Source organism: Ailuropoda melanoleuca, chromosome 16 (assembly GCF_002007445.2).
Source record: "Ailuropoda melanoleuca isolate Jingjing chromosome 16, ASM200744v2, whole genome shotgun sequence".
Taxonomy (NCBI): Eukaryota; Metazoa; Chordata; class Mammalia; order Carnivora; family Ursidae; genus Ailuropoda; species Ailuropoda melanoleuca.
The window spans coordinates 45,372,462-45,394,267 of NC_048233.1; the positions used below are offsets into that span (position 1 = coordinate 45,372,462).

Consider the following 21,806-nt stretch of genomic DNA (forward strand, 5'->3'; position numbering starts at 1 on the left):
AAAAAAAAAAATGGAATTTCTCCCCCATACTTCTTGGGGCAGCAGGAACTCAGCAGGTTGTCTGCAGCCCTCCCTGCCTCTAATACCCATATTTTAATTCCCTGTTCCCATCCCACGGCAGCATGGGAATTATTTAAAAACTATCATTTCTTAGCATTCCATTAACTCTAGATCCCCCGTATTTCTAGATATGATAGACCCTTCTAAACCAATTTGGAACCGACACTTAGGAGTCTTTCCCAATGACCCTCACCTGCACACACTCTCTTCCTTCACTCCCAACTTTTCTCTCTCTTCAAGTAGAGAGATTTTTCTTTTTCCTATATTAGTAGAAATTGAAAGAAAAGGGACCAGGCTAGCCAAGTATTATTCCAAACCAATTTCTTTGGGGGGGGATTTTTAAGTTTTTACTTTAATTCTAGTTAGTTAACATACAGTGTCATATTGGTTTCGGGTGTACAATATATTGAGTCATCACTTCCATACAACACCAGGTGCTCATCACAACAAGGGCACTCCTTAATCCCCCTCAGCTATTTGACCCATCCCCCCACCCACCTCCCTTCTAGCAACCATGTTTGCTCTCTATAATTAAGAGTCTGTTTCTTGATTTCTCTTTTTTCCTTCGCTTGTTTTGTTTTTTAAATTCCACATATGAGTGAAAGCATATGGTATTTGTCTTTCTCTAACTGACTTATTTTACTGAGCCTTATACTCTCTAGCTTCACCCATGTAGTTGCAAATGGCAAGATTTCACTCTTTTTATGGTTGAATAATATTCCATGGTGTGTGTGTGTGTGTGTGTGTGTGTGTGTGTGTGTGTGTGTTTTCTTTATCCATTTGTCAACCATTAAACATTTGGGCTGCTTCCATAGCTCGGCAATTCTAAATAATGCTACTAGAAACATAAGGGTGCGTGTATCCCTTTGACTTACTTTTTTGTAGTCTTTAATACTCAGAAGTGTGACTGCCAGATCATAGGGTAGTTTTATTTTTAGCTTTTTGAGGAACTTCCATACTGTTTTCCACAGTGTACTCTGTGGGATTGCACCAGTTTGCATTCCCACCAACAGTGCACGAGAGTTTCTTTTTCCACATCCTTGCCAACATCTGTTGTTTCTTGTGTCTTTGATTTTAGCCATTCTGACGGGTGTGAGGTGATATCTTATTGCAGTTTTGTTTTAAGATTTTATTTATTTTGCCAGAGAGAGAGAGAGAGCACAAGCAGGGGGAGCGGCAGGCAGAGGGAGAAGCAGGCTTCCCCCTAAGGCAAGGAACCTGATATGGGACTCAATCCCAGGACCATGGGATCATGACCTGAGTCTAAAGGCAGACACTTAAACAAATGAACCACCCAGGCATCCCCTTATTGTAGTTTTGATTTGCATTTCCCTGATGATAAGTGATGATGAACATCTTTTCATATGTCTGTTGGGCATCTGGATGTCTTCTTTGGAGAAATGTCTGTTCATGGCTTCTGCCCATTTTTAAATTGGACTCTTTGGTTTTTGGGTGTTGAGTTGTGTAAATTCTTTATTTTGGTTACTAACCCTTTATCAGGCATGTCATTTGCAAATATCTTCTCCCATTCCATAGGTTGCTTCTTAGTTTTGTTAGTTGTTTCCTTTGCTGTGCAGAAGCCTTTTATTTTGATGAAGTCCCAATAATTCACTTTTGCTGTCATTTCCCTTGCCTCAGAAGACATATCTAGAAAAAGGTTGCTATGGTTGATATCCAAGAGGTTACTGCCTGTGTTCTTTTCTAGGGTTTTTATGGTTTCAGGTATCCCAGTTAGGTCTTTAATCCATTTTGAATTTATTTTTGTGTATGGTGTAAGAAAGTGGTCCAGTTTCATTCATCTGCATATTGCTGTCCTGTTTTCCCAACAACATTTGTTGAAGAGACTGTCTTTTTTCCATTGGATATTCTCTCCTGCTTTGTTGAAGATTAATTGACCATATAGCTGTGGGCTTATTTCTGGGTATTCTATTCTGTTCCATTGATCTGTGTATCTATTTTTTTGTGTCAGTACCACACTATTTTGATACTACAACTTTGTAATATAACTTGAAGTCCAGAATTGTGATGCCTCCAACTTTGTTTTCTTTCTCAAGATTGCTTTAGCTATTTGGAGTCTTTTGGTTTCACACAAATTTTACAACAAATTTTAGAATTATTTGTTCTAGTTCTGTGAAAAATGCTGTTAGCATTTTGATAGGGATTGCATTAAATGTGTAGATTGTTTTCAGTAGTATAGATATTTTAGCAATATTTATTCTTCCAATCCATGAGTATGGAATGTATTACCATTTCTTTGTGTTGTCTTCAATTTCTTTCATCAGTGTTTTATAGATTTCAGAGTACAGGTATTTCACCTCTTTGCCAAACTAATTTCTTATGTCAAGATAATTTGTTGTATTTTTGTTTTTCTTTCCAATTCAGCTATGGCCTCCCTTCCTTGAAGGCTAAGGTCTAGTCTGAATGGTGAGAAGGGCAACAGAACAAATAAGGGAATTGGGTAGCAACAACACCAGCAGACATCAGTCACTAGCTCATTTGTTCATTTGTTTACCAAATAAATAAGTGCAAATCACAGAAAAATTCAGGTGAAGACAAGTCATTTGAAATCTCAAGCCAAAAACAGGAGTTCAGGAAGAGTATCAAGTCGCGGACACCAAGCAGGTTAAAGCTATTAGTAGAAACTCCACACCACAGTAGACATCAAGAAAAACAGCCAAGGAAGAGAATATCAATAGAAAGATCCATGCTGTGGCAGGAGTTTAAGACTCACTGGAAGGCAAAGTGAGACTGGGGTTCATTACAAATGTGCAAAGGCAGGCCAGAGGAATTAACACTGTGGCCGTGGCTTCGTATTTCGACATGCTCATGCCTCAACCATGCTGGGACTACACTTTCTTTTTCTTTTTTTTTTTTTTTAAGATTTTATTTATTTATTTGACAGAGATAGAGACAGCCAGCGAGAGGGAACACAAGCAGGGGGAATGGGAGAGGAAGAAGCAGGCTCGTAGCAGAAGAGCCTGATGTGGGGGCTCGATCCCATAACGCCAGGATCACGCCCTGAGCCGAAGGCAGATGCTTAACCGCTGTGCCACCCAGGCGCCCCTACATTTTCTTTTTCTTAATGCAGCATGCTTATAAACCACTGCTTAGATCTACTTTCCTCTACCAAATGGAATATAAACCAGTGCTTACTGAATTTTTATTAATTTTGCCACATTTACATGTCCTAGGGATGCTTTGGTCATATAATTACAAATACGAAATATGTTATCAGACCACCTTCATCTGTTATAAGTCCTCTCCCTGCAGTGATTCAGCTCTTTAACAGAGCCACCCTTATGTTTTGAAGGTTTCAATAATTAGAACCAAGGATTTCAGGTGTTACTGTATTTATCAGTCCTATGTCAATAAGATAGAAGATGGAAGCAAAGCCACATACAAGCTCACAAAGTCCAACACATAAAAGGACACAATACGATCCCCTTCCCCTTCTAAGGCACCCTCCTACAAGTAGTTGGGGTTCTTCCTCCTTTTTCTTCTCTCCCCATATTGGTCCTTAAGTGCATGTCCATTTTTCTTAACTTGGGTCTAATGACTACGCACCCCCATTTTCAGACTGGGTCAGATGCTACTTCCCTATGCTCCATGATGTCACCGTACATCGAATTATTTTAAAACTGTTTATTAGTGTCACTGGACTGTGAAATCCTATTAGGAGGGACTAGGGCTTTTGGTCCCTTTTCTGTCTCATTCATCTCGATCAATATCCCAAGGACCAGGCTAGCACAGGGTCTAGCATAGATTAGACTTCAGGAATATATAGTAATGGTCAAAGAACACTTGAAAGTAATTGCAGTGTTGCTTTTCCTAGTCTAAACATCTGGACTCTTTGGGGATCTCCCTGGTACAGCTGTCAGAATCTCCTAGTGATTTCCTGCTGTTGGGTTTCACCCATTACCCTATGGACAAAATCTCCCATGTACTCACATGGTCCTAGTATGGACCTGGACTTGTTTCTGCTTCTCCATGAGTCTCAAGGCCCTAGAGGAAATATCTGGAGAGGAGGAAAGGAGAATTATTTGAGTACGTACAGCCTCGAACTCCAGTTAGAGACAAGCTGTGGAAGAATAAACATCCCCCATCTAAAAATTGATGTGCAAAGCACTCTGAGGCAAGTGTGAGGTGTTGTCTGGGTCAAGGATGATTATTACCTCTGTTGTCTGGACCACTGGGGACAGGATCCATGACCCCGGTGCATCTTTTCCATCTTTGACATATGTTATTCTATGAATTTTTGATGTTTCAATCTGTGTACTTTGGGGAGAATAGTGGTGATTACAAAAGAGTATTTTCCATTCTCCTGGGGGTGGGATAGATGGCTGGCTTCCGAGCATGTCTGCAGCAGGGAGAAGCCGAGGAGGCATTACGCTAGCTGTGAGCTGTTCTTACATATACCTCTTGAAAGGCAGACTAAGTCCTTTCAAGATAGAAAGCAGTGGGTTTGCCTCTTCCCCATTTTGGCAATTATCCTTAGGCTGCTCTGTCTCATACAGTTATGGAGTGGTTATTTGGGATTAAAGGAGCATTTGAATCTGTATCAAAAATAGGTTTGAGATTCCTCGCCTCCCTGACAAACATGTTATTACTGCCTTTGCAAAGGGGCATTTACCTGTCTGTCAGAAATATACTTTGTTTTCATTTCATGTGAAATCCTCTTTTACTTCTGAAGACGTATCTGTGGAATAAAATGAATGCTTCTGACAGACATTTCCCAATGGAAAGCACAAGCCTTCACCCTGCCCAAGGGGTCCTGCCCCTTAAACAGCACCATTTTGTTGATGAAAGGCAGTCATGGCCCTGTACACTTTAAAAACGGAACCCCATGGATTTCATTCATTGTCAAGGTCTCTGCTGCTGCCCTCATTCACAAGCTATTTAAGAGATTCCTTTCCTGAACACTCTCCCTAGTTTTTCCTGAAACAAGTACTTTGCATTTAAAGGGGGAAAGTGTGGAGCCCCTACCTAATTAAAATCCTGGGACGTGGGCTCTCTCTTCTTTCTTAAATATGGTCAGAGTTAGCAGCACACCATCCTCTGGGGTGAGTCATCCAGTTTCTAGGCTGTCAACTCTTACACATTATGAAAACCTTGAGAGTGTGTGGTCAAGAGCCAGCTCTAATATTAGTGATAATACCTTTCTAGAGCTTTAGGTTTGCAGACCACTTTCATATCCACTACCTCTTTGGAGTCTTTAAACAATCTTAGGAAGTTGATGTTTTCCACTTTCCAGATCTGAAAAGTGAAGGCCTTGTAAAGAGAAGGGTCTTGCTATAGTCAAAAAACTCTATGGATGGTCTAATCCAGTTCTCCTGAGTAGATATCCCAACTTCTTGCATTGCCAAATAAAAACCATTACCAAATAGACCAAAAGTTATGGGACTGGGGCTTGGCTCCAGGTATATGTTGGGCAGCCCACAGTTTCGTGGAGAGCTCTAACAGGCAGGAAGGGCTAAGAACAGCAGCATTCCCCAACACAGCCCTCCTTCAGACCCCAGCTCTGTGCTCAGGGATGAGAATGAAGGTAATGACTTTTCACATAGGAAGAGGCTGGGATGTGTGTGTGTGATTTTATTTCAAAGTTTCTCAACCTATGCTCCATTGACATCTGAGGCCAGATAAGTCTTTTTTGTGGTGGCTGTCCTATGTATTATAGAGTGTTTCGCAGTATCGCTGGCCTCAACCCATTAATGCCAGCAGGAACTCCCTCTCCCCCAGTTATGACAGCCAAAAATGTTTCCAAGTATTTCCAAATGTCTCCAAGGGAACAAAATCATCCATCTCCAGTTGGCAACCACCGTTTTATTTCATTGTATTTAATGTACAGTTATTTGTTTCTCTTTAACTGTGGGCTACTTGAAGGCCGGGGCTAAACTGTACTTACCTCTATAATCCACAAACCTGGCAACACACAGTAGAGACCTTTCAATTCACAGTGACCATTTAAATTGACCTTTTATTCCCAGGAGTGATCATCTGAGGGTTTGACTTCACAGTCCTAGTCCTTTAGCCATTGTTTATTAGACAAAAGGTAGATGTTAATTCAAATTCAATGAGTCAGATTCTTTCTTCTGTTGGAACTGAGATTGATAGACCCAACATCAGCATGGGCTGCTCTTTTGCACAGATGAGTTGGGAGTTGGGAGCTGCCTCTTGCACCTATCACATGAACTGAGATGCAGAGAAAGCCAATCTTCAAAGAAATAAGAAAGAAACAGATGTCCAAACAGAGACCAGGGACCAGATAAGAGCACCTCTGTGTTCATGATGGCTTTCAGACATTGCCTGATTTTTCTAGTCTCCTCCTGAGGCCTGGTTGCTTTTTTGTGCTTGGGTTCTACAAAACTTCCCTCCATCTTTATGACAAACACCCTCTTTGCATATAAAATAGATTGAACTGGATTCTGACACTTGTAATCTAAGAAACCTTATGAATATGTGAGATCTGGCACTGGATAGATATGCAACAAATTTTGTTTAATTAATTGATCAATTAATGAATGCACCAGCAGCCCAAGACAAGAGGTGGTGAGAGTAGCAAGCTCTGCAAAAGCAGTGGCAGCAGTACCACCAGACACTTGAGGGCCCCTGGAATGGAAAAATGGCTCATGACTCTAGCCTGTGCCCAGGCTTCCACCTGGAAGTAGAGGCTGATCCAGACACTGGGAGAGAAAGAGTTTGGTGCTAGAGTGAGATGTGCAGTAATAAAACCTGATAGGGTGTTGACAACAATCCAGTCCTCTGGGATTCTAATTCAGACCCTTGAGTCTTTCCAAGTTGGGCCCAGCCTGAGATAATAGGGCTCCAACTGGTATGCAGAGAATCTAATTATTCACTCAGTCACAACTGCTGCTCCTAAAGCATTTCAAGGAGACCCCCAATTCTCAGACATACACATCATACGGCAGTTTTGTTCCCGGCTCCCCGAGAGTTAACCAGGATGAGCTGAGATCCCTCCTCAATGCGGGTCTGCAACAGACTGGGATTCAAGGAAAGCTCTCCCAGCTCTCCTCTGGGTCCACCAGGATGGCATTTTGCTCTAAAAGGTAAAGGGCATATAGGAAGAGGGCCAGGCTGAAGTCCTATGTGACACCAAGGGCAAGCAAATGGCACCCTCATGAGGCTAGAAAAGAGAGGCACAGAAAGGTCCCTGGACTGAAGGACAAGCAGATGAGTCTGGTGGGAGGACTTTGCAGCTACCACCAGGAAAGTTCTGCATCACTAAGTAAGAGTTGCTACTGATGATGGCAGCAAATAAGTGAAGTCAAAAACACAACGGCTGATGCCTAAAAAGATGCTCAACGTCACAAATCATTAGGGAAATGTAATTCAAAACTACAATGTGGTACCACGTCATACTCATTGGGGTGACTACTCTTTTAAGCAACAGAAAATAACAAGGTGAGGATGTGGACAAGTTGGAACTCTTACAAACTGTCGGTGGGAACATAAGACGGTACAGGTGCTCTGGAAAACAATATGGTCGTTCCTAAAAAAATTAAAAATAGAATTACCTTATGATCCAGCAAGTCCATTTCTGGCTATATACCCGAAAGAAGTGAAAACAAATTCTCAAAGAGATATTTACACACCCATATTCATAGCAGCATTACTCACAATAGTAAAAGGTAGAAAGAAAACAAATGTCTATCAGCAGATGAAGTAATAAACAAATGCGGTGCGTGCGCGTGCACACACACACACACACACAATGAACTATCACTCCACCTTAAGAAGGAGTGAGATTCTGGTACATTCTACAATATGAATGAGCCTTGAGGACATAATGCTAAGCCAACACCAAAAGACAAATGCTGTATGATTCCTCTCACATAAGGTACCTAGAATAGCCAAATTCATAGAAACAGACTGTAAATGTGGTTGTCAGGGGCTGGGAAGAGTGGGTAATCGAGAGTTGTTTAAAGGATAAAGTTTCAGTTTTGCAAGATGAAAAGAGTTCTGGAGATTGGTTATATAACAATGTGAATGTAAGTAACAGTACTGAACTGTACATGTAAAATGGTAAAGACAGTAAATTTCATGTGTATTTTACTACGATGTTTTTAAAAAACAACTGTAATACAGTATATGTTAACTAAATTGAATTTAAATTAAAAAATTTAAAAAAACAAAAACAAAAAATAAATTAAAAAAAATAAAAAGAATAAAAAAACTGCAATGGCCGAAAGTGGACAACCAACATTTGCTCACAGAGCAGATAGCTTGTGAATAGCTCATGCATTAGGCAAACAACTGCCAGTTCAGAGTTTGAGGCAAGGGACTTTGCCTGGGTAGTTTCTCTTGGACAACGTTTCCCTGGAAAACCTCCGACGCGTTTGCACAACACACTTCTGTGTCCACACCTGCTAATCTGTTGAACCATTTAGGGCTATTTGGGGAAGCCATGATACAAAGGCAACCTGAAGAGGGTACCTAATCCTCTCCATCAGCCTTGTGGGTGTGGACTATCCCTGTCACCAGAGGACCATAGGAGTTGGTTGCAGAGCAGAGAATAGACAGAGAAGAGAACTTTGAAACTTTTAGTGTTGGAGACCACCGAAACTGCAGGTTACCGAGGTAGATGCTATCATTGCTCTATATCGAAGAGATAAAGTTTGGTGGCTTGAAAGAGAAACCTGTAAGGAGAGTGGATGGTAGGAAGAAAACGCCTCCTTGGTAAGTACTATCATTCAGACTCATGATGGTGGGCAGCCAGTAGAATAAATCATCACCCACAGCCCCCCTGAACCGCAGGCAGGAGGATCCCCCGAGGAACTAAACAGGCTAATCTTTCCTCTGCTCAGTCTTCTTGGACACCCCCATAAGAGTGAGACACTCCTTCCTGGGCCCCCCAGTGCTTCCAAATGTTCTAATTCAACTGCATCTGGTCTTGTCAGGCCTCCTAGATGCAGAGACAATAGGCATGAGATCTATACAGGTTTGCTGTGGGAATGAACCAGTGAAGGACACAGGTTGTGATGGGGAGGGGTTTCAGCCCCCTATCCCAGCCACTATGAAAGGGATTACTCCAGCTGACCCCACAGAAAGCCTGAGGGATTATAATGCAATTTTGAAATAAGAATTTCTAGTGTGGCAAGTGATCTATAAAATGTGGCATCTCCAGGCACAGCATCAAAGCCTAAGGAAGTAATCATTGAGCCATGCACAGCATAGGAAGTCTGCAGCTGCCAAAAGAACTAAGCCTTCAGGGATACCTGTGTGGTTCAGTTGGTTAAAAAAAACCAACTCTTTGATTTCAGCTCCGGTCATGATCTCACAGTTGTGAGATCAAGCCCCGCATCAGACTCTACACTCAGCGTGGAGTCTGCTTGAGATTTTCTCTCTCCCTCTCCCTCTGCCCCCCCCCATTCTCTCCCACTCACTGTCTCTCTCAAAATAAATAAATAAATAAATAAATAAATAAATAAATAAATAAACAAACAAATAAATAAATAAATAAATCTTTAAAAAAGAAAAAAGAACTATGTCTTCGGACTTTCTTCCTTCATTCTGCAATATTGAGTAAGTATGTGGCGCCTGTGCTAGATGCTAGGAAACCAAGGGTGAAAACTAGAGAAGGTCCTTGATGTCATGGAGCTTATGTTCTAAGGTGGGAAACACATTTTCTCACTGAAATGGAACTGAATGTAGGACACAGATGCCCAATACCATTACAGAGGGGGCTCACAGACCCCTTCAGGTCTTTGACAAATAAAACTAAACCTGAGTACTGTGCCCTTTTATGAAAGGGTTATAGTAGAACCACGCTCTGAGAAGCTTCAAAGTTCCTGGTAATGAAGACATGAAGATTCTACACTCTTCCCCAAGGGTCTAGCTTTCTAACATAGCATCCAGGAGCCCTTCCTAGGGAGGAAAGTTGAGTCTCTCATCCTGGTTCACAAAGAAGCTGGTCTTTGCCAATCACAATAAGACCATATGTCACATTCACTCAAAGCAATGACTTTTAAAGTCAGATGGCTTGATTCCACCGCTTACTGTGTGAACTTGACTCTCTGTGCCTCAGCTTCCCTGTGTGTAAAGTGAAAATAATAATCCCAATCTCCCAGAGTTTCTAAGTACATCAAAAGAGGTCCCATATTTAAATCACTTGCACCAAACCTGGCATATGAGACTCTTGGAAAATTTTGGTGGCTTCCCCTCCTCCCCTGGGCTGCCTCTCTCTTCTCTCACCCCTGAGCTGGACCCCATTTGGTCCTCCAGAGCATCCTACCCAGGCTTTCTTCCCCTACCAGGCTGGTACCAGTTTTACCCAGACTCCCATTTCCCCAATTTCTATCCTCAGATAGCCAGCAGGACCTGAAGTGTCCTTAGGATCACTGGTCTGAGTCCCCATCACTTACCCATAGACCACACATTTAGGGAGGAATCACCTAGGGGAGGATTCAGGGGTGTGGAACCCTACCTGGTAAGGGAATACTGGGAATAAGAAGACATTCAGAAACCCCCAGGAAGAAGGCCACCCATTCCATAGGCACAATAGGACAGCCCTTTAGGTAAAACTCAAAAGTTTTTTAGCAAAAACGCAAAAATCTTTCCACTTACAGGCCAAAGTGATCGATTTTCCCTGAATTCTCCCTTTCCCATCTTCCTTTTTCCAAGACAGCACTTGAGGGTAGATGAGCTGCCTATTTGTACAGTAGTGCCTCCCAGTTTTACTGCAAATTAAACATGCACACATTATAAACAAACAATAGATGTCTCTAGAGCAAATATACAGCTTTCAGACCCCTCATAAATTCTTCAAGAGGAGCTCTTTGCAGTTTATAGCCTCAATACAATTTTGAGTGAGTTACACCCCTGCGTGGGATGTCAGGAAGGAGACTGCTCACTTAGGGGCATTTATATGAGACTCTCCCCTCTCCCATGTGGCTGCAAACTTCTCCAGCATTGGAGTGTGGTGGAGGTGCAGTCCCCTACTGGCCCATCCTCACCTTCTCTCCCTGCCTTGTGATTTCTTATAAGATTCTCTTTCTCTAGCAAGCTCAGAATTCATCCCTGCTCACCAAATACCAGAATTCTGGGACTAGGGAAATTATATCCAGTCACCCACTCTTACTTCCTTAAAGTCTTGTGTGGGGAGACTGAAAAGGTTGAGAAACTCACCAGTAAGCAGTGGAGCCAAGACTAGAACACAGCTCTTCTGACTCCCAGCCCAGTGCTCTTCCTAACATGCTGTGGGCTCCAGGGACCTGACATAAATAAAAGGGCTTTAAAGTGCGTGTGATACTCAAAACTCCAGATGATCACGTGCTGTAAAGGGCAAGAAATCAGAGAAAGAAGCTAAAAGGTAGTTGTAATAGAGTCATAATGTCAAAACCAAAATCGGGGGCCAAATGGAAGGAGCAGAATGAGACCTGTGTGCAGCCAGCTTCTTATTCCTGAGGAAGGATGTAGGAGACATACAGATATGCAGGACCAATACCAAGCAGGGAGATGGACAGGAAGCATGGGGATTTCTACTACTGAATCTGGGAACAAGTTTGCACTTAGAACACTCCTCTTTTTTATGATATGGGTTTTGTGCCTTTTTAGAATCTCTACCTCACAACTCTTCGTTCTGGGTCTTAAAGCAAGTCAACAGAGGTACCATTCAAGTAGGTCCTAGACTCAAGTGCTCTCTGGGAGGCCCTAGGAGAATGCCTTGTCCCATATAGCAAATGGTGTCTTGGGGTCTCCAGTAGGTTTCATGTGACCCTGAGGGAGTCTCCAACTGAGATAGGTGCTGGGATATTAGCTCTTGCCCTACCATATTCATATAATGAAACCGAGGCCCAGAAAGGCCAGCTTACCGAAAATGATATAGCTGGTAACCAGAGCCAGAAAACTCCTTGTTTAACTCTGTCAGACTCTCATTCCAGTGCTCTTCCTCTCCAGACTTCCCTCTACACTGCCCACCTGGCACTCCTGCCTTCCTAAACAACAATGTTGTAGGTGACATTGTTTTCTAGTCAATTAAACTTCACTTTTCGAAAACGTTGTCAGTGTCATGATGCCCCTCGAAATTGCTGTCAAAACTCTAGAAGACCTCTCTCCAACACTTACATGGCTGATTTGGTATCAGCCTGAGGATTGAGAGCCTGAGGAGTGAGAGAAAGCAGGCAGTGGTACAGAGCAGCAGGTCAGGATGAGTGAGTGATGTTGCCACATGCCTCATGGCTTCCCAGCACTTCTTGTGGGATTGCCTCTTAGGGAAAGTAGAAGTACCATGAAGATAGCTTCTTTTTCTCTCCTTGTCTTCTCTGTGGGTATTCCCATTTGACTCTAGACAGCTAAGACTAACTTTCCTAAAGGAAATAATCCATAACACTGTAAAACATAAAAAGAAAAGGTTCTAAATGTCGAAAAAGAGGGGAAGAGTCAAGAAAATCATGTTGTATTTGTTAGGTCAGTAATATGTAGCCGTTATAAGTGACATTTATGACATCTATAACATGGGGAAATACAGTCTGCAGAGTCTTCAATAGAGAATGATCACAACTATGTGAGAACTGGAAATAGAATTCTACATAGGGAAAAGGCTGGATAGAAACGTACCTAAATACTAAGCAAGTATATTGGAGTGGTAAGACTATGAGACCTCGTCAGTGGCTAAATGTTTGTGTCCCTCCACCCAAATTCATATGTTATGATCCTAACCCCCCAGGTATTGCTATTAGAAGGTGGGGCCTTTGGGAGGTGATTAGGTCATAAGGACAGAGCCCTCAGGAATGGGATCAGTGCCCTTATAAAAGAGAGCCCAGAGAGCTCTCTCACCCCTTCTGTCATGTGAGGACACAGTGAGAGGACAGCTGTCTATGAGCCAGATATCAGGCTCTCACCAGATACCAAATCAGCCAATGCCTTGATCTTAGACTTTTCCTGCTTACAGAACTGGGAGAAATAAATGTTTCCTGTTTAAGCCATTCAGTCTACGATATTTCTGTTATAGTAGCCCATATCTTTCCTCTACTTTCTGTTTCTTTGGCTTTCAATTTTTTAATAATGAATATAAATTTTGTAACAGAAAAAAAAGGTAAACTTTACAAAAATTGCCTTTCCAAGTCATGCCAAATTTAAGAAAAAATAGTGTACAGTGGTTAAGATTCAGGTTCACTCACACCAGTCAGAATGGATAAAATTAATAAGTCAGGAAACAACAAATGTTGGTGAGGATGAGGAGAAAGAGGAATCCTTTTACACTGCTGGTGGGAACGCAAACTGGTAGGGCCACTCTGGAAAACAGTATAGAGGTTCCTCAAAAAGTTAAAAGTAGAGCCATCGTATGACTCACCAATTGCACTATGAGGTATTTACCCAAAGAATACAAACATAGTGATCCAAAGGGGCACCTGCACCCCAATGTTTATAGCAGCAATGTCCAGAATAGCCAAACTATGGAGAGAGCCCAGATGTCCATCAACAGATGAATGGATAAGGAAGATGTGGTACACACACACACACAATGGAATATTACTCAGGCATCAAAAAATGAAATCTTGGGGTGCCTGGGTGGCTCAGTTGTTAAGCATCTGCCTTTGGCTCAGGGTGTGATCCCGGAGTTCTGGGATTGAGCCCTATGTCAGGCTCTTCCACTGGGAGCCTGCTTCTTCCTCTCCCACTCCCCCTGCCTGTGTTCCCTCTCTCGCTGGCTGTCTCTCTGTCAAATAAATAAATAAAATCTTTTTTAAAAAATGAAATCTTAACATTTGCAACAACGTGGATGGAAATAGTGGGTATTATTATGCTAGGCAAAGTAACTTACCGGTGGAAATTAAGAAAGAAAACAGGATCATGGGGGAAGGGAGGGAAAACTGAATGGGAAGTAATCAGAGAGGGAGACAAACCATGAGAGACTCTAACTATAGGAAACAAACTGAGGATTACTGGAAGGGAGGTTGGTGGAAGGGATGGGGTAACTGGGTGATTAAGGAGGACACACGATGTAATGAGCACTGTGTTTTATATGCAACTGATGAATCACTGAACTCTACCTATGAAACTAATAATATACTATATGTTAATTGAATTTAAGTTTAAAAATTAAAAAAAAAAGAGCAAGTTCAAATAGTTTGAATCCCAAGGTTAATTGTTAATTGTTTTATCCCTCTGTGCCTCCATATCCTCTTTTGTACAGTTTGGATAAAAACAATACCTAACTCAGATTATCATTGTGAGAATTAAGTGAGATAAGTTTGAAAAGCACCTCTCCCAATACCTGGCACATAGTAGGTGCTTCATAAATGTTCACAATTACTACTGTTGTCATTATTGCTATTGTTGCTAAGTCCAGTGCATGAGCTGGTGGTCAGAGTGCATACAGGATTCAGAACAGCCTGGGTCCTCCCTCTGGGTGTACTGGACCCCAAGGATGCTAAATGAAGATGGCAATGCTAGAAGAAAATTTGAGCTTTTCAAGTCCTAAAGAGCTACCAGATAGGCTGCAGGGAAAGGAAGTTCCAACGCAAAGAACATTGGTCAGTTAGTCAAGCCGCCATTCTGCTTCACTATGAGTTTTTCTGGCTCTAGACCTTCTCCAGACAGAATTGCACTTTCTAGGCCGGGGGGAAGGGTAACTGTGAATGAATTTTCTCAAGGAAAAAGGCTCCCAAGTTGTTTTCCAGATTTATGTGTTCTTTTTGTTGAAACCTAAATTCTTACATTATAAGGAATGTTCCTGCTACTAAAAGCATTCATCAATAAATGATGAGAGACAGGAATATCATAGAATTCCAAATAGCAATTGAATTTCTCTCAGGAACATGACTATTACATGTTCAAGAAGTTCTGCTAGCTACTTGGCGTTAAGGATACGTGACTAGAAAAAATATCAGTAATTCTTCTAAAGTAACATTTATTTAGAATAAATGAATGGATTCCCTTTATTCAGGTCCTTAAAATACTATCTGAGCAAGTTCTAGCCTACGACATCTCTGTTCTGAGAACTGTATTGTTCATTTACAGACCGTCTTGGATTATTAGGTGCATACAAGATACTTCATGGAGGAAGACCCTCTTCGCTGCTTAAGGACTTTAAGTATGAAACTGGTATCCAGAGTGAAGATGAAATCAGAGAATTTCTACCAATAAACCTCTTTAGCAATGCCTGTGGGGACCTGTGGAACTGAAAGTCACTGTTTGCAAAGATATGTTGATGACATACTGTTAGTTTAAAATAAGAATGAATCTACTGGACCCAGTATTTTCTGCCATTTTTTTTTTAACCTCATGATAAGGTCAGTCCAAATTAGCATGCCTTCCTTCAGAGGTTTCCAGGATATTTTGTACATATGTCCATCAGTGGCACTCCCACACATTATCAGGCTGATCAGACCTCATGGGGAAATTGAGGGAGGTCAGCACCAGAGAACAAAGACTGGACATATCCATGCCTTGTTTTATTTCCATGAGGCAGCATCTCCTGATACATACCCCAACACTTTCACCCATTTCCAGTGCTGGTAGAGTAAATAGTTATGAAGAGTAGAATCCGTTTTATGGATGCAGGTTTTAATGAATACAGAGATGTGTTTACCCCCAATTTATCCTCTGCCTTTGGCAATAAAATTTGACTGCATCTGAAGGAGATTTTCATAGTTCAATAAAGAAAGGCAGCTTACAGCATGAAAAAGCTTATAGCTTTTCAGAGAAAAAAGAAAAATTGAAGCCAGAGGTGGTTAAAAAATATCTCCCATATCCTTCACAAGAAACAAACTATCCCATCCATGCCCACGGTATTCGAGATTTGCAGCAGGGAATCCTTCTAGTATTTGATGTTTTCATTTCCACAGTGACTGACACATCTCAGTATCACAATGAATGCCTTTCTTCTGGATTCCTTTCCAGCATTATCATTATTATTACCATCACTGTTAGGTTAGGCCTAGTTTTGCCTAAAGCAACAAACCATCAAAAACTCAGCTTTCAAGGCTCTCCCTAAGTTATCTGTACACCTATAATGGATCTTACATTATCATTGTTGCATTTTTATTTCCATCAGACTAGGACTCTCCAGAGATCTGAAAACTCCCTTTACCTCTGTGAACAGGAAGGCATTCTAAGGCTCCATAGATTTCTCCCAGGCAAATGAAAATATTATTACCGGAGAATTCAGACCCCAGTGTTGCGTTTGCCTGAACTAACAAAAAGATTTCATTCTTCATTGCCTTTGATCTTCCCTCCAGCTATGAGAAATTCTACCTTACTGGAATGGAAACTTGGATGCAATACATGGTAGACTCTCAGTAATGTCGGCCAGCCAGCTGGGGAAGAACAACTGTTGTAGGTAACACTGTGAGTCCCTGGATGTAGGAAATGTGACTTAACTTGTTCTTTATCTTCCAGCACCTAGGAAAGGATCCTTGAGTACTTGCTGAATCTCCATTAGTTCAAATGAAGAGGCCAGTTCTGACAAGAGCAATCAGATGGTCCAAGACCCAGGGTCTAACAGGTTCTGCACTGAGTTAGGCAAGGCAAGGCCATTGGTGGAGTGTCATAGTGGAGGAGAGCAGACAGGGGATGATGGAGGACTGATATGGAAGAAGACGATATTGAGGGACATGCATATATAGGTGATGGCAATTCTAGTGATCCATATATTCTTGGCAGGACTTAAGTCAGTAACTTGGGAAGGGGTGGTTCAAGAAAGAGATTTTAGTACCTCTTCATCCCCAACAGGGAGGGGAGAAACTTAACTGGGTATAAATCCCAGCCATAGAGATAGACTTTAAGTCAGGCCCCAGTGATGGAGAGAGATTATAATACAAGTCATGATAGCCAGGTGACTATAGGGCAGAGGTTGAGGCAAATGTCCAATTCTGGCAAAGTCTAATACTTAGTCAGAAAGTACAAGGACTGGGCAGCCCCTCATACAGGGAGAACTCATCTCTGCCACCCAAACATCAAGTCTGGGAGCATGACTTAACTCCAGGCCCCCCAGTGATGGATGTCAGGCTACTAATGTAAGCTATGTCCTAGTCAGAAATGGCTAAGGGCTTTATGAGGTTCTGGATTGCAGATAAGAGGACCTGAGTGAGTCTAAGACACAAAGAGTGAAAAACCTACAGTCTCTCCCTGACCAGTTTCTCCTAAGGCTTCAGAAATAATCAAGGGTAGTTAAGGCTCGAATTAAACCAAAACAGTGCATTTTGGCAGAATACATACTAAAAGATGATCCTGGCCTGATTTTGTTGTTGTTCTTATTTGAAGGAAAAGAACAGGTTGAACGATATCTTTTTCTAGGCAGCAAATCTAAGTTCTTGACTCCTTAAAAGTCTGGCACAAGATTTGGGAAGTTTGGTGAGTAGGCTGAATGTGTCCTGCTTTGGGGAATCTTGCCTGGCATCAGCTATGCTCCCTCAGTGTAACCAGGCAACTGGATGATTTTATCAAGACTGCAAAGGCCAGAGAGCTGGCCAAGTTCCATAAATCAGTGCTCTGGGGAAAGGTATTTTGATGGCTTCTGGGAGTTGGCGAGGAGAGAAAGGAGGAAAGGAAGCACTCACAAAAACCACAGCATAGAAAACAGAAGAAAGAGAGGACAGAGGTCATGAGGGAAAAGGAAAGGAGACGTTTCATTCAAGGTTCAAGGTGTCCAGGGATAAATGATGGATATGCCTCTTGTGGCCAACTGGAATCTAAAAAAGGACGCAGAGTCTCTAACCTTCTCTCCTTCCACCATCATCCACCTCTGGGTTTTTAAAAATTATATTCTGCACCAATTGTATCAGCGAGAGTTCAACCAGACAAAGAGATTCCTCCAGGTTTTCCAAATAGGGAAGGTTTAAATACAGGGAGTAGACTCTTATGTGACCAACAGAATGACTTAAGCAAAGATCAGGGTAGCAGCTGCCAGAGTTCCTGAAATCAAGAAGTGACCAGGAAATTGGCTGCCACTAATCTCCGCTGTCCACAGCTCAAATCAAGTGAAATGGGAGATTACCCAGAGGGATTACAAAGCTCAAGAACTGCAGAGAAACTACAATCTCAGCTCTCTGTAGCAGGTGGTTCACAAGAACTCACTGGGAAGTTTCTGCAAGCCTTACTTTTGCCTCCTTCCCATCTGCCTACAATTGTGCCAGAGAATAATGACTTCTCCTGTCCTATCACCCTTCAATTTTCATGTGGGTTTACAGAATTTAACCCAGAACCATCCTGGTGAGGAATTCTGGGAAACATATTTGCAGGCTTCTCTGTAGGAATGATGGAATGATGAAGATAATGCAGAAGCAGACAGAAAAGATGCAAAGTTAACAGCAGACAATCTGGTATACCCACTGAGAATGGGAGTTTTGCCAGTTCCACTTGTTTATCTCTGACATATGACTTGTAGATTTGAAGTTTGTTATTGATTCTGTTTTGAGACTATCTCCTTTCACAGACTAGCACAATGGCATTTGAGTACTTGAAATATGGTGGAGGTTGCTAGCTTGTTTATTCACTCATTCCCTGAATATGTGCTGAGCTTTTACTAGGTGCCAGATGCTGGTCTGGTTGCTGGGGACAGAGTGGTGAACAAGATAGACAAGGGCCCTACCCTCAGAGGCTTACACTCTGATCAAAGAGTACCAGACAGTAGCAAGGTGAACAAATTGAACAGGGTAATTTCTTTTTCCTAACAGCTTTATTGAGGTATATTTTACATATCATAAAACTCACCCACTTCAAGTGTGTAATTCAATGACTTTTAGTAGATTTACTGAGTGGTACAACAATCACCATAAATCAGTTTTAGAGCATTTTCACCCCCACAATAAGATCCCCTATGCCCATTTACAGTTAATCCCAGTTTCCACCCCCAGCCTCAGTCCAACACGAATCTATTTTCCATCTGTATTAATTCACCTTTTCTGGACATTTAATATAAATGGAATCATATCGATAATCTCAATTTGGGATAAATACATGATTTATATGAATCACCTAAATGTGATAAAGTAGGCAAGAGAGGGGTTCACCTTTATTTTGGATTGTGGGAGAAAGCCTTCTTGAGAAAGACTAACATTTGAGCTGAGATACACCTTTTCCGTAAGTCAGGCATATATTGTCAAGAATATGATGTAGAGACTGTGTTAACTGGCATAAAATACACCAAATACATTAAAATACACCAACAAACTAAGATCATGGTTTGGCGATGATCTGAAGGTCACACTAACCTCACAGTAATCATCTATGGCAGCAGTCATGCCCAGGGAGGGGGTGCTGTAGAGACCAGTGGGCTTCTAGAAGGTCACATTCTTATAGACAGAACTCAGGAAGAGGTTGAGAGACTTGGAAGAAACGGATAAAGGACTCTGTTCTCTACCTAAAGAACAGAGTCCTCAGATTTCATTGACAAAAATGCCCAGCACCTACGAGAATATCCAGACATAAGAAAAGATGAAACCAAACAGAACATCTGCCTCTGCTCCACGAGCTAAGCCAGGATACAACAAACTCAGCCCTCACAACAGTATGGGGGAGGCAACGGCTAAGACTTTGGAATCAGGCAGTCTTTCTAATACTAGTTCCTACACTTCTTTGCCATGTGATTTCAATTACTGTTTCCTTACCTGCAAAATGGGAATTAAAACTCTTATCTTGGTGGATCGATATCCCTGATGAATATGGATGTCAAAATTCTCAACAAGATCCTAGCTAATAGGATCCAACAGTACATTAAAAGGATTATCCATCATGACCAAGTGGGATTAATCCCTGGGATGCAAGGGTGGTTCAACATTTGCAAATCTATCAGTGTGATAGATCATGTCAACAAGAAAAGAGTCAAGAAACATATGATCCTCTCAATTGATGCAGAAAAAGCATTTGACAAAATACAGCATCCTTTCCTGATTAAAACCCTTCAGAGTGTAGGGATAGAGGATACATTCCTCAATCTCATAAAAACCATCTATGAAAAGCCTACAGCAAATATCATTCTCAATGGGGAAAAGCTGGAAGCCTTTCCCTTAAGATCAGGAACACAACAAGGATGCCCACTCTCACCATTATTATTCAACATACTACTAGAAGTCCTTGCAACAGCAATCAGACAAAAAAAAAAGGATAAAAGGTATACAAATCGGCTTCAGAAGGGAGGGGGGTGAGGGAATGGGATAGGCTGGTGATGGGTGGTAGGGAGGAAAGGTATTGCATGGTGCACTGGGTGTTTTCCGCAACTGATGAATCATTGAACTATACATCAAAAACCAGGGATGTACTGTATGGTGACTAACATAATATAATAAAAAAATATTTTTTAAAAAAAGGTATCCAAATCGGCAAAGAAGAAGTCAAATTGTCTCTCTTTGCAGATGACATAATACACTATATGGAAAGCCCAAAAGACTCCACCCGCAAATGACTGGAAGTTATAGAGCAATTCAATAATGTGGCAGGACACAAAATCAATGCTCAGAAATCAGTTGCATTTCTATACACGAATAATGAGACTGAAGAAAGAGAAATTGGGGAATCCATCCCATTTACAATGGCACCAAAAACCATACGTTACCTTGGAATTAACTTAACCAGAGATGTAAAGGATCTATAATCTAGAAATTACAAGTTACTCTTTTTTTAAAAAAAGATTGTATTTATTTATTTGACAGACAAGGCAGAGAGAGAGGGAACACAAGCAGGGGGAGTGGGAGAGGAAGAAGCAGGCTCAGCGGAGGAGCCTGATGTGGGGCTCGATCCCAGGATGCCAGGATCACGCCCTGAGCCAAAGGCANGACAGAGATAGAGACAGCCAGCGAGAGAGGGAACACAAGCAGGGGGAGTGGGAGAGGAAGAAGCAGGCTCATAGCGGAGGAGCCTGATGTGGGGCTCGATCCCAGGATGCCAGGATCACGCCCTGAGCCAAAGGCAGATGCTTAACGACTGCGTCACTCAGGCGCCCCTAGAAACTACAAATCACTCTTGAAAGACATTGAAGAAGACACAAAAAGATGGAAAAACAATCCATGCTCATGGATCGGAAGAATAAACATAGTTAAAATGTCTATGCTACCCAGAGCAATCTACACTTTCAGTGCTATCCCGATCAAAATACCAATGACATTTTCCAAAGAACTGGAACAAACAGCTCTTAAATTTGTGTGGAACCAGAAAAGGCCCCGAATCGCCAAGGAACTGTTGAAAAGGAAAAACAAAGCTGGGGGCATCATGTTGCTGGATTTCAAGCTATACTACAAAGCTCTGATCACAAAGACAGCATGGTACTGGCACAAAAACAGACACATGGACCAATGGAACAGAATAGANCCAATGGAACAGAATAGAGAACCCAGAAATGGACCCTCGGCTCTTTGGGCAACTAATCTTTGATAAAGCAGGAAAAAACATCCGGTGGAAAAAAGACAGTCTCTTCAATAAATGGTGCTGGGAAAATTGGACAGCTACATGCAAAAGAATGAAACTTGACCACTCTCTCACACCATACACAAAAATAAACTCCAAATGGATGAAAGACCTCGATGTGAGACAGGAATCCATCAAAGTTCTAGAGGAGAACATAGGCAACAACCTCTACGACATCGGCCAGAGCAACCTTTTTCATGACACATCTCCAAAGGCAAGAGAAACAAAAGATAAAATGAACTTGTGGGACTTCATCAGGATAAAAAGCTTCTGCAAAGCCAAGGAGACAGTCAAAAAAACTAAGAGGGAGCCCACGGAATGGGAGAATATTTTTGCAAAGGACACTACAGATAAAAGACTGGTATCCAAGATCTACAAAGAACTTC

The 21,806-nt window shown here is 41.8% G+C and overlaps 1 protein-coding gene across 4 annotated transcripts in view; it reads right to left on the reverse strand.

The window, feature by feature from the left end:
* LOC105240219 (collagen alpha-1(I) chain-like) overlaps positions 1-21,806 on the reverse strand; it is a 161,349-nt gene that overhangs the window by 108,439 nt on the left and 31,104 nt on the right. Inside the window, exons 3-4 of one of the 4 annotated variants that reach the window (XM_034645708.1) lie at positions 11,203-11,288; positions 10,506-10,754 (exon numbers count right to left, since the gene is read on the reverse strand). The exons of 2 other annotated variants lie outside the window; for them this stretch is intronic. In XM_034645708.1, the coding sequence (XP_034501599.1) occupies positions 10,589-10,754; positions 11,203-11,288 (252 nt within the window). In that variant the 3' untranslated portion in view covers positions 10,506-10,588. Of the gene's footprint in view, positions 1-3,921; positions 4,076-10,505; positions 10,755-11,202; positions 11,289-21,806 lie in introns of those variants that run through there. One more of the 4 variants, XM_034645711.1, reaches the window with a different exon arrangement.